Source organism: Zingiber officinale, chromosome 4A (assembly GCF_018446385.1).
Source record: "Zingiber officinale cultivar Zhangliang chromosome 4A, Zo_v1.1, whole genome shotgun sequence".
Classification (NCBI taxonomy): Eukaryota; Viridiplantae; Streptophyta; class Magnoliopsida; order Zingiberales; family Zingiberaceae; genus Zingiber; species Zingiber officinale.
In genome coordinates, this window is record NC_055992.1 from 132489041 (window position 1) to 132505036 (window position 15996).

General features: G+C 39.7%; 1 protein-coding gene and 1 long non-coding RNA gene across 4 annotated transcripts; one reads left to right on the forward strand and one right to left on the reverse strand.

Moving 5' to 3' along the window:
* Nucleotides 1-4085: 4085 nt before the first annotated feature.
* Nucleotides 4086-5972, forward strand: LOC121971292 (BAG family molecular chaperone regulator 2-like). Of its 2 annotated transcripts, XM_042522480.1 has the most exons (5): nucleotides 4086-4244; nucleotides 4346-4723; nucleotides 4831-5087; nucleotides 5172-5318; nucleotides 5388-5972. In XM_042522480.1, exons 2-5 carry the CDS (start codon nucleotides 4492-4494, stop codon nucleotides 5706-5708), a joined length of 957 nt encoding a protein of 318 aa, XP_042378414.1. In that variant the 5' UTR covers nucleotides 4086-4244; nucleotides 4346-4491; the 3' UTR covers nucleotides 5709-5972. The 2 variants fall into 2 exon arrangements, with proteins under 2 accessions (XP_042378414.1, XP_042378413.1); XM_042522479.1 differs by having other exon boundaries at nucleotides 4831-5318.
* Nucleotides 5973-8491: 2519 nt separating this feature from the next.
* LOC121973690 lies at nucleotides 8492-9594 on the reverse strand. 2 transcript variants are annotated; one of them, XR_006109709.1, is made up of 3 exons: nucleotides 9534-9594; nucleotides 9298-9373; nucleotides 8492-9154 (listed from the first exon to the last, which is right to left on the reverse strand). It is a non-coding gene; the product is annotated as an uncharacterized LOC121973690 (long non-coding RNA). The 2 variants fall into 2 exon arrangements; XR_006109708.1 differs by having other exon boundaries at nucleotides 9298-9561.
* Between the last annotated feature and the right edge of the window lie 6402 nt (nucleotides 9595-15996).

The window sequence follows — 15996 nt, forward strand, 5'->3', positions numbered from 1 at the left end:
CCAAGTTTTTTCCTTCTGTGTTCAGGTACTAGTACCTTTGTCAGGCACCCCCACACTTTAAGGTATTTCAAACTTGTCCTTCGGCCTTTCCAAAGCTCATATGGAGTTTTTTCCCTTGACTTCATTGGGACTCTATTTAGCACATGACATGCAGTGTATAGAGCCTCCCCCCACATAAAGTTGGGTAACCCAGAACTGCCTAACATGGAATTAATCATATCTTCAAGGGTTCGATTTTTCCGTTCTGCTATACCGTTGGATTGAGGACTATATGGAGCAGTTACCTCATGGATTATACCTGTATCTTGACAAAATTTTTGAAACAGGTTCGAGGTAAATTCTCCACCCCTATCAGACCTTAACCTTTTAATAGTTTTATTGGTTTGATTCTCAGCTTCAGATTTAAAAATCATAAATTTATCTAAAACTTCATCCTTGGTTTTTAGCAAATAAACATAACAATAACGAGAGTGATCATCAATGAAGGTAATGAAATACCTTTTATGATCTCTCGTTATTACACCGTTAAACTCACAACAGTCAGTATGAATCAATTCTAAAATATCAGAATTTCTATCAACTGATTTGAAGGGTTTACGGGGTTGTTTATATTGCACACAAATTTCACATTTTTTCTTATCATTTATAGCATGCTTAGGGATCATGTCAAGATTCATCATCTTTTTTACGGTATTAAAATTGACATGTCCTAATCTATCATGCCACAGATCATAAGACTCAATGTTATATGAACAACCAATATCAGAAGATTTATTTAAAGTAGCATTTTCTACATTGAGTTTAAATAAACCTTCATTAAGGTAACCTTTTCTAATAAAGGTTCCTAAATGTAATATTACAACTTTATTACATTTAAAGTTCAACTCATAACCAGCACGGACTAACTTTGATCGGCTAATCAAATTCCGACGGACCGCTGGAACGTGATGCACCTCATGCAGTGACAGGACTTTTCCAGAGGTGAACCTCAGGTCAACTTGTCCTATCCCAAACACCTTGGCTGCAAAATGGTTCCCCATGCTCACGGAAGTGCCTTCAATTATCTGATAAGTAAGGAAGGCTGAGCGATCAGCACAACAGTGTATATTAGCACCTGTATCAACTAACCATTCATTAGGTTGATAGATCAAGTTTAGTTCGGGTTTGAAGGTAACAAACCTATCGCTGGTGTCGTCACTAGCAGTCACAACATTTACTTGTACCTTGGACGTATTGCTTTGATTTTTCTCCTTGTCCTTTCGCTTAGGGCAGAATTTGGCATAATGTCCAACCTGTCCACATGCCCAGCAAGGCTTAGGTTTGGTTCCAGTTTTCTTTTGAACCTTTGGGTTGGGTTTCATCTTGTTTTTCATTTTCTATTTTTTGAATTTCTTCTTATCAGATGAGACTACTACATTCGCCTTTAGAATAAAATCCATAGACATTCTTGTATCATCATTTTTATGTTACTTCAGATGTTCTTCTTCGATATTTAAGGCAATCATCAAATCTTCGAGAGAGATTTTACCTCTCCGATGTTTAAGAGTCATGCCAAAATCTTCCCAACTCGGAGGTAATTTTTCGATGATTGACAAGACCTGAAATTTTTCAGGTAATGGCATATCGCCTTCAGCAAGACCATGAATTTGGACTTGGAATTCATGTGTCTGCTCTATCACAGATTTGCCTTCAACCATTTTGAAGTTTAGGAATTTTGCCACAGTGTACTTTTCTAAACCAGAATCTTCAGAGTTATATTTTTTATCCAAAGATTTCCATAGCTCTTTAGCTGAAGCGGTTGAACAGTACACATCAAATAGTGCGTCTGAGAGGGCAGATAGGATTCTCCCATGGCAGAGATAATCCCTTTGCTTAAACCTCTCTAAGGCAGCACTACGGGCAGGTTCCTCTTCATTGGGTGAAGGAGGGTCTGTTTCTATAACGGAGAATAGCCCTAGTGTAGTAAGCCAAAATTTCATTCGTTGTTGCCAACGTCTGAAGTTTTGTCCGAAAAATCTTTCGGGTCAGGCGCTAGCCTCATCAGACCCCGTTACCCTATCGTTCATCATGTTTATTGATGCTACAATCAATTCTTTAAAACTGTAGTAATTGAAATAGAACTAATTACGCTAATACAATAATTGCACCAATAAATGACGAGCATGCAATAAACGTTAATAACAGTAAGAGTTAAGAAATTGTGTATCTCCGGTCGGACGTGCCGACTGTCTTTAGAAAATTGATTGCCGCCCACGGTGCAGAGGCTCTCCGGCAAAATCCTCCCAAGATCCGACAACCGCTCGCGTCGCTCGTAGGTACACTACAAAACGAGCGCCACACTCGGACTCAACCTCAGATCGCGAACCAAGCCTCGGAACTCAGAAAGAAGGAAGAAGAAGTAGAAAGCAAGGGAGAAGGAATGCTTTGCTTTCTGGAGTGAGTTGAGAAGGAAGTGAGGAAGTGTATTTATACACTTGAAGCAGTGCAGAGGAAGGGACACACACTTTGCTTCTGGTTCTCACGCGCGGATGCGTTGTTTCAGACCGGACCGCCCGTGAGCGCAAGGCCCATGGGCTGGGGATTTGCACCCCCCCCCCCTGCGCGCGTTAATCGCGCACGTGACGCCCGGTTTATGGATTTCCAGCTCGAACCCCCCAAATCCACTCGATTTGGGCTTGACCCGCGCATGCATGTAGGTCCTCTTATCATTGCTAAGCAAGGATGGAAGGGCTTCCTATATAAGCCCTTCCAAGCTTCTCGACTTAGTAATGTGGGACAAAAAACACTACAAAAAATATTTTGAATTTAAAAACAAAATTCAACATATTCTTATTCCACAATACTATAATTCCCATTCTGATTTCTATTCCTAAGAAAGAATCAAACACCCCCTTAATTTTATTTTAAACTTAGTTTGGCTCGATGACCAACCTTGGCTCGACTTGTTCATTTGCGATCTTATAATCTGCTGATGACAAAAATTTGCTTCATTCATAATTATGTTTAGGCAATGATTACTAAAAAATAAAATACTATGAGGATAGAAGAAAATATGATTTTCTTAGTTAAATACCGTCTTACTCGATTAAACCTATTGGTTAATCATATTACTTTTAGAACCCGAGAGACAGATGAATTATCTTGAATAATTTATTAAATTAAATAAAAAATATTCAAATTAATTCGTTAATATTTATGGAAAAATTTATAAATCATAAATAAAATTTATGAATCATAATTATTAATAAATATCTTTGATAATTTATTAATTATATAATCAATAAATTTCACTTACAAAAAAAATATCAAATGAATAAATAAATTTAATAATCAATCAAATAAATTCAAAAATAAATTAAAAAAAATTAAACAAACTTGAATAAGAGCTTAATAATATCTAATGGACACTTATGGTTCAAACTCCAACTATAATAAATTTATAAGATTTTTTTTCAAATGAAACACGCAATTAAAAGATGTTAAACTTCTAGGTTGTCTATCATAAGCACTTCTTAATTTATCTTGGTGGCTAGTGAAAAAATTTTGTAGGATCGAACCTGTCATCCCAAGGCTAGCTGAATTTATCCCTTTTTTTAATAATATCTAATGAACTAAGCTTGCTTAAGTTAAATTTAAACAAAACTCAAATTTGTAAACAAAAAAACACTTCAAACTTTAATTACTATTTCAACCGCTCCTTTACTGTCTTATTTCTATTTTTTCTAATTTGCTTAAAATCAGGTGTCATTATAGCGGTATTAGTCTGTTAATTACATCTTAATCATCTAGGCCATCGGACGGTGTGCCATCGCGCTCATCGACCACGTGCTGGCGGATCGGACGGCCACCACTGGCTGTCGGTGTGCGTGTGGACCCCATCTCGTCTTGCCGACAAATCTGACCGATTTCAGAGCACCCACAATCGTAACCCTCGTTGTTCCACAATCACAAGGCAGGTGTTCTTCGGGGTAACGAAAGAAATAAAGACGGGCCAAAGGTTAGTTAGGATGAATAAAACGGGCGGGGTCCGCCGATCTATGCCGCTGTCGCAGACAGATTATAACGTGCGGCAGCGACATAAAAGCGTTTCAGTTTCGCTGTGGCCGGTGATTATAACAGCTGTTACGTTAGCTGTACACGGTGATGAGATTTTCTTTCTTCCTTAATTCTTCAGCTTCTTCATCTTCTTCGAGGTTACTTTTGGAACAAGAGGAGCGAAGGAGAAGATTTTGGTTTCTTTTGCTGTAATTTTTGTTGGCATTGCTTGTGTTGTTTGCTTTTGATTTCGTGTACTAATTGTTCTTTCGATTCCTACATTAACAATCCAATTTCTTATTTTCTGCAGGAAGACGAAGCAATCAGAGTTTGGAGCAGCAAAAATTGCTCCTTCTGCTATTGTTCTTTGTATTTTAGCTTAATTTGTGTGAATTAGAGGCGATATCTTGTCGGTCGGCTTCTTCCGTTTGGGGATTTGGGAGGAGAGATCTGAGAATGCGGTCGAAGAGAGCTGAGACTGGGTCGGTGGCGGCGTTTATCCCCGTAAAGGAGTTTCCTCCGGAGAAGAAGGACGCGGATTGGGAGGTCAGGCCCTGTGGGATGCTGGTCCAGAAGCGCGACCCCGATGGCGACGCCGGCAGTGCGGCTCCGGTGCCAACCTTCCGCCTGAAGGTCAAGTACGGAGACTCGTATCACGAGATCTGCATCAGTTCTCAGGCGACCTTCGGTAAGAAATCCTAATTCGTTCTTCTTCCTGGATTTTCTGTTAGGTTGATCGGCAAGGTGTTCGATGAATTGATTGAGTGTGTTTGATGGATTTGATGAACTGCGCAGGCGAACTGAAGAAAGTTCTCTCCTCCAGGACTGGTCTTCACCCGCTCGACATGAAACTGATGTATAAGGACAAGGAGCGGGACTCGTCGGCGTTTCTGGACACCGCCGGTGTGAAGGACAAGTCGAAGCTGGTACTTCTGGAAGATCCCACGGCGCAGGCCAAGCGCTTGCTCGAGATGCGCAAGACGAACAAGATGGAGAAAGCCGCCAAGTCCATCTCCGCTATCAGCCTCGAGGTCGACCGCCTCGCCTCCAAGGTAATAATCTCCCACCACCGTCCGCCGCAGCCACCATCTACCAATTTTCTTACAATTCGATCTTTTTCTCCAATAATTGACCAGGTGTCGGCGTTGGATGCGATTGTGAGCAAAGGTGGGAGGGTGGTGGAGAACGACGTGACCAATCTCATCGAATTGCTGATGAATGAGCTGATCAAATTGGATTCTATTGTTGCTGAATATGATGTGAAGTTGCAGAGGAGATTGCAGGTAAGATCAATTCTTTCACTAAACAATCGTTGCTTCACAAACGCTGACTTCATTCTTTGCTTGAATCAGATCAAGAGAGTCCAAAAGTATATTGAAACACTGGATATGATCAAGATCAAGAATCGAAAGCCGCAACAACAGAACCATCAGCCACAACACCAACCACAAATGCATCAAAATGGGAACTTGCAGCAACAACAATATCCAATTCAAACTCAGACTCAGTATCAGCAGCAACCCCAGCAAAAGAAGGCGGTAGTAACAACCAACTGGGAGAAATTTGATTCTATATTCTTGCCATCCACCTCTGCTGCTGCCGCTGCCGCCACCACAGTCACCTCCGTTGCCGCGCCTACTCATCATCCAAGATTCGACTGGGAGCTATTCTGAGCATCTGATTCATTGCCACAGGAGGATAAACACAATTCCTGGCTTGGAAGCAACATTGTGTGTGATTATGCTTTCGTAGCTGTTTTCATTTCTGGTGAGATCCTCTAAAACAACACTTCCTTCTGCTCTATTACTCTAATTCTTTGTGTTCATATCTTGTCTTGATAGAGGGTTTCATTCAGATCCATGAAAAATAATGAACGAATGATTGTTATTCTTCTGTCTACCATTTGAGTTAAAACTAAGAGCCTACATTTCATAGCAGGCTGTAGGGTGAGTAATAACATATTCAACTGAAAGTAGTATGATTGGATCCTTAATTGGAATGAATTGTTGTTCAACAAAGTAGTTGTGTTGAAATGTTGGTTGGTTGAACTGAGATGCCTCATGCCTTTCTTCATGCATCAAAGAATACACAAACACGGTGATGCTTTTGATAATAAAAACCAATCATTTCAAGAGCATGTGCTGGTTTGTGTATCCTTCCACAAAAGTAGATTCTTCTTCTACAAAAGCAAAATAGCACTTGGATTCGGCCACATATCGGGCTTAATAGATCCCAGCTACAGCTACAGTCCTAGTACCAAGTAATTATGTTGTTTTTAGATGACTTTTGTATGATTTTGCATAGTGGCACTAAAGAGTATTCTGAAGCCTAGGACGCTCCCTCATTGTAAGAGACCAAGAAGCTTGTGGAGGGGGATTTTCTTCTTGAAGAGTCTTTTTTTGTTGTTCGAGAAGCACTGAGGTGTGGTTTTTCACTTTCCTCCAATGCTGATGAGAGAGATGTTTAGGAAAGATTGAGACATCTCTTTAATAAGAAGTTTCTTTATTTCGAACCACGATAAATTTCGTCTTTTTTATGTGCCTTCGAATTGTTCTACCAAAGGAAACAAAGATTCCACCATGTGGACTTGTAGTGGAAATTATCCTACTTCCTAAAGACATTAAATTCGGGTCTACAAGTTCACGAATTGAGACCCCAAATTCTAGAAATTGATATTCAGTGATAGAAGTACCAAGTACTTATAGTCACAATTCAGTTATTATGCTTTAAGAAGCATTTCTTCATTTGTCTACACATCTACTTCCTCGTGGGTTTGATGCAATGGTCCAAGCCAAGTTAATTACACACAGTAAAAAAGGAAAGCTTGGTGTAAGAAGCTTCCATTAATGCTGAATCCTATGAAAAAAATCAGGTTATATTGAATCTATCGTGCACAGTCTTACTTTGCATTGTAAAGGGAAGACTTTGCATTGTAAAGGGTTGGTTCCGCAAATTGCAAAAGATGGAACCGCCACCTTAGCGGCCCCCTGGGTCTGGCCTCACAGATGTCCAGAGGGGATAAATCACGGTTAAGCTGGGCAGGAAAGGTGACTGGGAGTCGAGTGGAATTTAAAGCGCAACAGACCGAGGTTTTACGTCCGTGTGTAACTGGCGACCCTCGACCTCTGAATCTCCGTTGCAAGCGTCAGGTACCCTTCCAGCTGATCCAGCCCGTGGGGGTGATTGGTTCCGTAAATTGATTATATATGGTGTGGTTGGGAAATTATCATCATTTTCATATATGCAATTTGGTCACCGTGATTTGACACATTAAATGGCCATGATTTGTGTGCTGGTCCTGGCCTCCATGTGCTGGTCTCCATTGGAGACTTCTCAAGCCCACATCTATTTTGTTGAGCATGTCAATGGTTCTCATCTTGAGCACTACTAGGGTAATCTGGGGTATGGCACGGCATAAAAGTATTTTATAGGAGTGAAGAAGTATATGAGTTTTGGTAATGGTATAGTTCGATCAAGTGTTCTTTTGTTGTTGATTTAGCTCTTGAGTATGATTGTAGCCGAAGGAGCACAAGAGGTGGACGATGGTGCTTGAATAAAGTGGTAATAGGCGTGGTGGAAACACTTTGGCCGAAGTGTCAAGTGTGTAAGTGATTCCCTTGGCCAAGATAGAGAATGTTTCAAATCTTAAATTTCAAAAAGTTGGTCGATCACCGTTTCAAATCTTAAATTTCATTAGTTCATGAGACTTAAATTTCATATTCTTATCCATGTGTAGAAAGAAACAAATACATAGTTCAAAACGATTATATGTATGCTATTAAAGTCCATAGAAGAGGCCATATTTCCTCGCCTCACTCTGCCCGACCATCATTAGTCCGCATGGTGGCGCAAGATGAGTCGAATTTCAATAACAACTTCTTATTGTGAAGTTATTGGCTCAAGTTTAAGAGCATAGCAATTGTCGATGATAAAGGTTTCTAGAGCCCTCCTAGCCCTTCCAAACGACTCATTTGATTAATAAGGACTTGCAGGTCTCAGACTTGTTAATGGAAAGTTAAGGAGATTAAGGGGCTAAGGTCGACCCGTGTCATTCGGGCATTGACTAGATCAAGTCTCTTGATATAAAAACAAAATGGACATAAAAAGTTATCCATGCTGGACCCAAACATCAAACCTTTGAGAACTTGCTAAGCTTTAAAATTTTAAAATAATAATAGTAAAAGGAGGCTAATGGATGTGATCATTATGCTCCCCACGAGCTTCATAGAAGTGGACATACAATAGACAAAACCTACCCCTCCAAGAAGCACCAACCTTTCTATTCTTCCTTTCTGAATCGAACCAAATCAATTCGATCAGTTTGATCGATCGGAGTCTAATCTAGTCCGCTTAGACCAATGAAGACACTTTCGTTTACTCATGTTTTACCTCCGATCAGAGGTATAGAAGAGTGTTTTGAAGAGAAGCTATAGAAAGAGGCGGCAAAGGGAGAAGGAGGAAGAAAGGTGTTTGTTTTGACAATGGGATCAAACACAAACCACTTTATATCAAAAAACATTTCTGGAAACTCATTACAAATTCATACTATTTCTTGCTAAAACAAGTCATCTCATCCGCAAATTGTAAACAAAACCAAAAGGAAACAAAAAGTCGATGAAGAATTAGGATTCTTGAAGAGAAGCTGAGTCACGAAGAACGCATGGCACAGGCTTTGCAAGGAAGGTGGGTGTGTCTTTACCGGCCACGATAACCGCAAATCTGGGCTCCAAATCAATCGGAACTTGAATACTAGCGTCCTCGGGCTCTAGAGCCAAGCTCGGATTGTCACTATCGACAAATGATTTCCGGCGAGAGCATGCAAGCATCAGGAGAGCCACCGCTATGAGCACCATCATAGCCCCTATACCTCCAAAAAGATATGGAATTGGAGTGTGCCAAAAGCTAGACCCATTTCCATGACAACTCGATAAAACTCTTGTCCCCATTGATTGATCTTGCTCGAAGGCTCTTCTTCCTATTGCTCTTGGTCTTCTACTTCACCGCGAAGAATGAAGAGTCGAAGGGTTGTTAATTTATAGGAGGCAGGAGACGATAGGACAAAGAAACATCCTTGGATCTAGTGGGGAACACCACTACTAATTCGATGTGGACATTTTCACTATGATGAAACCATAAGTCATAAGTCACTTCTAGGTAATTATACTAAAGATTGAACTTTTTTTGCAATATATTGTTGCAAAAGAGTGGAAACTCTATATTATCTTTTCGTGCAAAGAGTTGGCTCCATGTGAAAGATCATACCTTTCGAAGAACATCTAATCGAATGAGGTTTGCACCATCGACACTAGAGTCCCACGCCGTCGTCCATTAGTTTCCACTTTCAACAAGAGGATTCGAGTCAATCCAATCAATTAAGGGAATGGTTAGATTTGTCATACAAGTGGTTACTAAAAAGCACACACAAATAATGGATAAAGATTGGCTTTCTTTTACTTCAAGATGAAGATGAAGATGAAGATGAAGATGAAGATGATTACTTTGCCTCTCCATTGCAGTCAAAGCTCCCTCAGCACCAAGGTGGATGGCACTCAATAAATTCCTTACATTTTATTTGTTTCACACAAATACAATAAGATGACGACATGAAAAACCACCTCTTTTTGCCGCATCCTGAAAACATCATCACCAACACCTACTACTCCACTCCCAAAACACCTTTTTGGAAAAGAAAAAGGAAAAAAATCATTTAACACCACGAGATTCACTTATATTCCAAATTAGCTTCTGATCTTTAAAAACATTAAAATTAGACATAAATTATAAAAGGCCGTATATATATATATATATATATATATATATATATATATATATATATATATATATATATATAATGAAAATAATAGATAGAGAAAAGAAATAACATAAAATTTTTTGATCATCTTATTACTAAAGTCAATAGACTTATTTATATAAATTGTTCAAAACAATAATAGAAAAATTAAATAAGGTATACAATCATAATAATTATAAACATAGTAATACTTGGAAATATTATTTTTCCTATTTGATTCATGTCGATCTTGATTGTGTGTCAAATATAATAAATCCCAATTGATTGAAATCAATTAGAGATTATTTTCATTATTATCATTAACCCTGACAAACTCAACGGGAGTGCATGAACGTTGAGTTTGAGTGCTAGCTTGGTGAAATGTTATCTAGATAATGACTTCGTAAATATATCAGCAATTTGATCTTCCGTAGAGATATAAGAATCGAAAGCTGTCGAGTCGCCACATGCTCGCGAACAAAATGAAAATCAATCTCGACATACTTGGTACGAGCATAAAAAATAGAATTTACCGCAAGATGAGTTGCTTCAATATTATCACACCATATTTTAGGGTTTAGGGTTGAGAAAAAGTGTAATTCTGAAAGAAGAGATTGTAGCCAAATAATTTCTGATATTGCGTTAGCGATAACTTTATATTTAGCTTTAGTACTCGAGCGAGAGACTGTAGGTTGCTTCTTTGAAAGTCAGGAAACAAGATTTTGCCCAAGAAATATAGCTTATCCATTAGTAGAACGTCTATTTTCAGGAGATTCAGCCCAATTTGCATCACTATAGACAATCAACTCTCGTGAAGACTGATGATATAAAAGAAGACAATCTAGAATAGTGTCTTTGAGATATCGAAGAATTCTCTTAACACCTTCCCAATGATGTTCAATATGTAATTGTGACATATTGTAGGGCACCAATAATACTACGGTAGATCTAGGGGCCAGATATCGAAGAGGAGGATGAATGTACAGTGAAACCACCCTCAATGATTGGTATGAAGATATGACGTGCACCATCCATTTTAGCTCGTTATAGGAGCCCAGTAATGTATTTTCTTTGAGAGAGAAGACAACCTTCATAATGTGAGAGAATCTCTATACCAAGGAAAAAATTAGCATTGCTAAGATCGCGAATAGGAAACTCTTGACGGAGAAGATGTAGTAAAGTAGTAATACCATTTTGATCACTATCAGTTATTAATATATCATCCACATAAATCAGAACAAATATTGAAAATTCCTCATTACATTTGTAGAATAGGGAAAAGTCTATTTTTGAGTCAGAAAATCCCTGAGTATGAAGCCAGGTAGATAGACGATGAAACCATGCACGAGGTACTTATCGAAGACCATATATAGACTTCTGAAGTTGACACACATGTGTTGAAAGTTGCGGCCGGGTTGATGAATTCAGGTTGTTGCTCCATATAAATAGTTTCTTCAAGGTTCCCATGAAGGAAAGCATTGGAAATATCTAATTGGCGTATTGACCAACTAGAGCTTACAGCTATAGATAGTAGCAATCTGATAGTTGTAATTTTGACTACTGGACTAAACATATCATTGAAGTCAATACCTGGCTGTTGATTAAAGACTTTGTTAGGACCAAAAGTAGCTAGAGGGGGGGGGGGTGAATAGCTCGTCGCGTTCGCTCGGTGCTCGGCGTTGCTTGGCGTTGCTTGGCGTTGCTTGTTTCTTCAAGAATATGCAGCGGAAAATACAGAAACAAATGCAACAACGCTAACACGGTTGGTTTACTTGGTATCCACCTCACAAGAGGTGACTAATCCAAGGATCCACACCAACGCACACACCCTCCACTATGAATAACACTCCTTTATGGTAACTACCAAAGGCGGAGAAGCCCTACAACACTCTCAATACAAGAAGAAGAAAGGGAAATACAAGTTAAGCAAAAGCTTACAAGATGTGCCGTAAAAACCCTAACCCTAACTTCTTCCTCTTGCAATAGATCCGCCTCTTGACTTGGAAAGCCTCCAAGAACCTTCAAGAACTGGCGATCACGTGCTTGTAGAGAGCTGTGGAGGAGCTGGAATGAATCTGAGAAGAGCTCGTAAAGAGATGCCGAAGACCACGCTCGCCTGCGGCTTTAAACCCGACGCAACGGTCGGATCCCGATCGATTCGAATGTTCGAATCGATCGGGAGGCTGGATCGATCCACGGATCGATCCGAGTTCGTGTGAGAAGCGCTGGATCGATCCACGGATCGATCCGGCTATTCCAAAGCATCGTCCCGATCGATCGGCCGATCGATCGGGACCTGGATCGATCCACGGATCGATCCGAAGTTCTCTGGGAAGAATCTAGATCGATCCAGCGATCGATCCACCTGGATCGATCCACGGATCGATCCGACGGTTTTGCCCAAAACCAAGTTCCAAACCTCTAACCAACATCGGTCAGCGTTGACTGTTGGTACATCATGCCTCGCATCCGGTCACTCCCTTGACCGCCAGACTCCCCACCAAGTGTCCGGTCAATCCTTTGACCCACTTGGACTTTTACTCGTCGTGCAAGTATCCGGTCACTCCATTGACCTACTTGGACTTCCACCGATGTCCGGTCAACCTTGACCCATCCGGACTTCCTTCCTTGCCAAGTATCCATCAATCCTTTGACCTACTTGGACTTCCCACACCGGATGTCCGATCATCCTCGATCCATCTGGATTTTCCTTGAGCTTCACTCACCGGGCTTTCACCTAGCTTCACTCACTAGGGTTTTCCATCCGCTAGCTTCACTCACTAGGACTTTCACCGACACCTTCACTCACTATCCGCCTAGCTTCACTCACTAGGGTTTTCCATCCGCCTAGCTTCACTCACTAGGACTTTCTTCTCTGGCTTCACTCACGGGACTTTTCTGCCCGGCTTCACTCACGGGACTTTCATTTTGCCTAACATCCCGGTTAGGACTTCCGATCAAGTATCCATCAACCTTGACCTACTTGACTCTTCTTCAATCAATATCTTATTGTCAAACATCTAAACCCAAACCAAGACTCGGCTTGGTTACCTGTGTCAACCTTGACCCGAGGGATATTGCACCAACAATCTCCCCCTTTTGATGTTTGACAATACCACAATAACACTTACAATCCCATATGTAAGTTAGGCTAATCCCATAGCCTCCTTCTTCATGCCACTAGGTAATGAAAGCATAAATTAAGCTCTTCATTCTCCCCAAGAGGGCAAACTCCCTCTAGGTAATGAAAGCCTAACTTACTCCCTTTCATGAGTCCTTTCATTCTCCCCCTATGACCTTCCCATAGGTAATGAAGGACTAAGCTTAACCATACATTCTTCCCCTATTGGCACACATCAACCCATCGTTGGACACACATCAACCTATGCTCCAATTCTGGGCACACTTCAACAAATCCATTTGTTGAAGACTCTCCCCCGGAAGAGTTGCTCATCGTTGTTCACAACATCACTCGTTGTGATCAACACGATAATGAATGTCCCATACCCTTCATTTATCCTTAACTTCTCCTCAATGTAGACAACTACCCAACCTTGAGCATTATCTACCACATGAGTGTCCACTTGAAATAATGAGGATATCCACTCCCCATTTCTCCCCATTTCAAGTTTAAATGCTCAACCTTGAGCAAGTTCACAACAGAAGGTTAACCACCTTCCAAGGTTCATGAAAAATAATTTTCATGTCTTTAAAGAGTCCCTCCCCCTAAAGACATGGTGGTAACTTCTGTCATTGCACCAACAATGACTTGGAATCCCTAAACCATTAGGAAACCCAAATTTGGAAGTTTTGAGGTTCAAATATTCAAAATTTGAAACAACCTCAACCTAAACTTCTACTTAGTCTTCGTTAACCAATCCATCCTTGTTTTCAACATGAAAACACCCTTTGTATGTATACAAATGTATTTAAGGGGTTTGGAATGGTTACCTAGACTCAAAGAGGTTCAAAGATGCTGAAATCAGGCCTTCCCAGCCAAAATCAGCAACTTGGATCGATTGGAGTTGGGTTCCAATCAATTGAACCTTTCTGAATCGATCCACGGATCGATTCAGAATCCCTGGATCGATCGGCTGATCGATCCAGCGAGCTTCTGCTCGCGGGAATTGCCGTTTGAATCGATCCATGGATCGATTCAGGAACTCCAATCGATCCATGGATCGATCGGAGCTCTGATAGTTGCTGAAATTCTATTTCAGTCAACTTCAGAAACCCCTAGAAAATTCTACAAAAATCCAAAAATTATGAAATTTCTTGTAGACATTATTTAGGGCATACTTAATCATGGAAAAATAGCTTTCTATGAAAATACATCATATTTTCAAAGATTGACACAAACTTGAAAACTTGCAAAAACTTTAGTGTTTTTCTTCAAGTTTGTGTCTAACTATTCAATGGTGATTACTATCAAAAGATAGCCTTCACCAAGGTTTTCCAAAACATTTTAAAACATTTTCAAAACCAATATCCCATCATGTTCCTTGGGCATAATGCACATGACTTGTACATTAGCTTTCCCAATGATGGGAAAACACATAACTATGTGTTTTGATGAACCTAAAACTCAAAAGAATGCACTAAATCAACATCTTGAGTTTTGTTCATCATCCTAATATCTCACTTGTATCTAATGTGCACTAAAACACATATAAGTCACCTTATAGTCTTTGTGAGATGTAGATTTTGGTTTTGCCCTAATCTAGGGATCATGCATATCTATCTAGGCATTTTAGAGATATTAGACATCCACCTAGGATGTCACTTGTTAATAAGTGTTGTTAAATGCCATTCGTCCTTAATTACAAGGAATTAAACTTAATGCATGATTATGTTATGGCATACATCAAAATAAAATAGCTTTCAAAAGAAAGATTTCTATAACTACATGATGTATGTATGGCATGACATGGTATTTTTGTATTTTTCATGATAAGTCATGAATGCAAAATCCAAATAAGATAAAATATGATGTCATGGCATATTATGAGCAAACAATCATGGCATGGTTTAGCATAAATAAAATATACCTAGATTACCTATCTAAGTATCATTAATCTTAGCTAATCCTAAAACTTAAACCCTAGATTGCCCTAAAGTGCTTCAAGAAAATGCCAAAGCCTAAGTTTGCATTTCTTATTCCCTTGATTAATTTATGCCAATTAAAATAAACATGTCCTCAAATGTTGGCATATTCCATTTTTCCTCAAGAGTAGCACTTTTAAATTTAAGGCCCGGATTGCCTTAAATTGCCTAAGAACATACCACAAACCCAACTTGATAGTTCTTATTAATTTTCCAATATGTGCCATTTAAGATAAAATCAATACTTCTCCAATTTGGCACATTTACTCTTTCAAGGAGTAATCATTAATTCCATTTCATTTTCAAAGGTTAACTAAAACCTTGAAAATGCTCCTTGAGTGTCAATTTCCTCAAGGTTGGGTTAACTACCCTTCTAATCGGAGTTGACACTCTCTAACCCATCTATGGGGTAGAGAAGATGCTCCTAGGAACCCAACACCTATTGGTGCTCCTTGGATGCTCTAGGTACTCACTAGGGATAACTTCCCTAGATACCTTCCTAGTGACCTTGTTGGGCCTCTTAGAAGCCTTGGTCACATTTTCTAGGTCAACTCTAGGGATAACCTCCCTTGTGACCTTGTTTGTGACTTTCTTAGACTTCTTAGAAGTCTTAGTCACATTTATTGCAAAAATACTCTTAGGGATGACTTCCCTAGTATTCTTGGCTTGACCACTAGACCTAGGGTTTGTTCCATAACTATATGGAACTCTATGGTAAGAGGGCACATCCTTCTTAGCCTTTGGTTTGTATCCCAAACCTCTATGGCCATTGGATGACTTTTGTACCCCTAAACCTAGGTTATGCTCATTTTGCCCTAATAGGATATTTTCCATCCTTTTTAGGGTCTTTTCCATTTTATCAAGTCTTGACCTCAAGACTTGATTTTCCATCACTAAGTCCTTAGTTTTTGGTTTTCCATTAAGTTCATGAGCATTTTTGTTTCTAGGCTTGTATCTTACATCCTTAGAGTTATCGCCTAGGTTTTTACCTACATTCCTAGCCTTAGGGATAGTAGTTTTGGCATGTAGGGCCACATGCTTTTCCTTAAAGCCCTCATGCTTCCTAT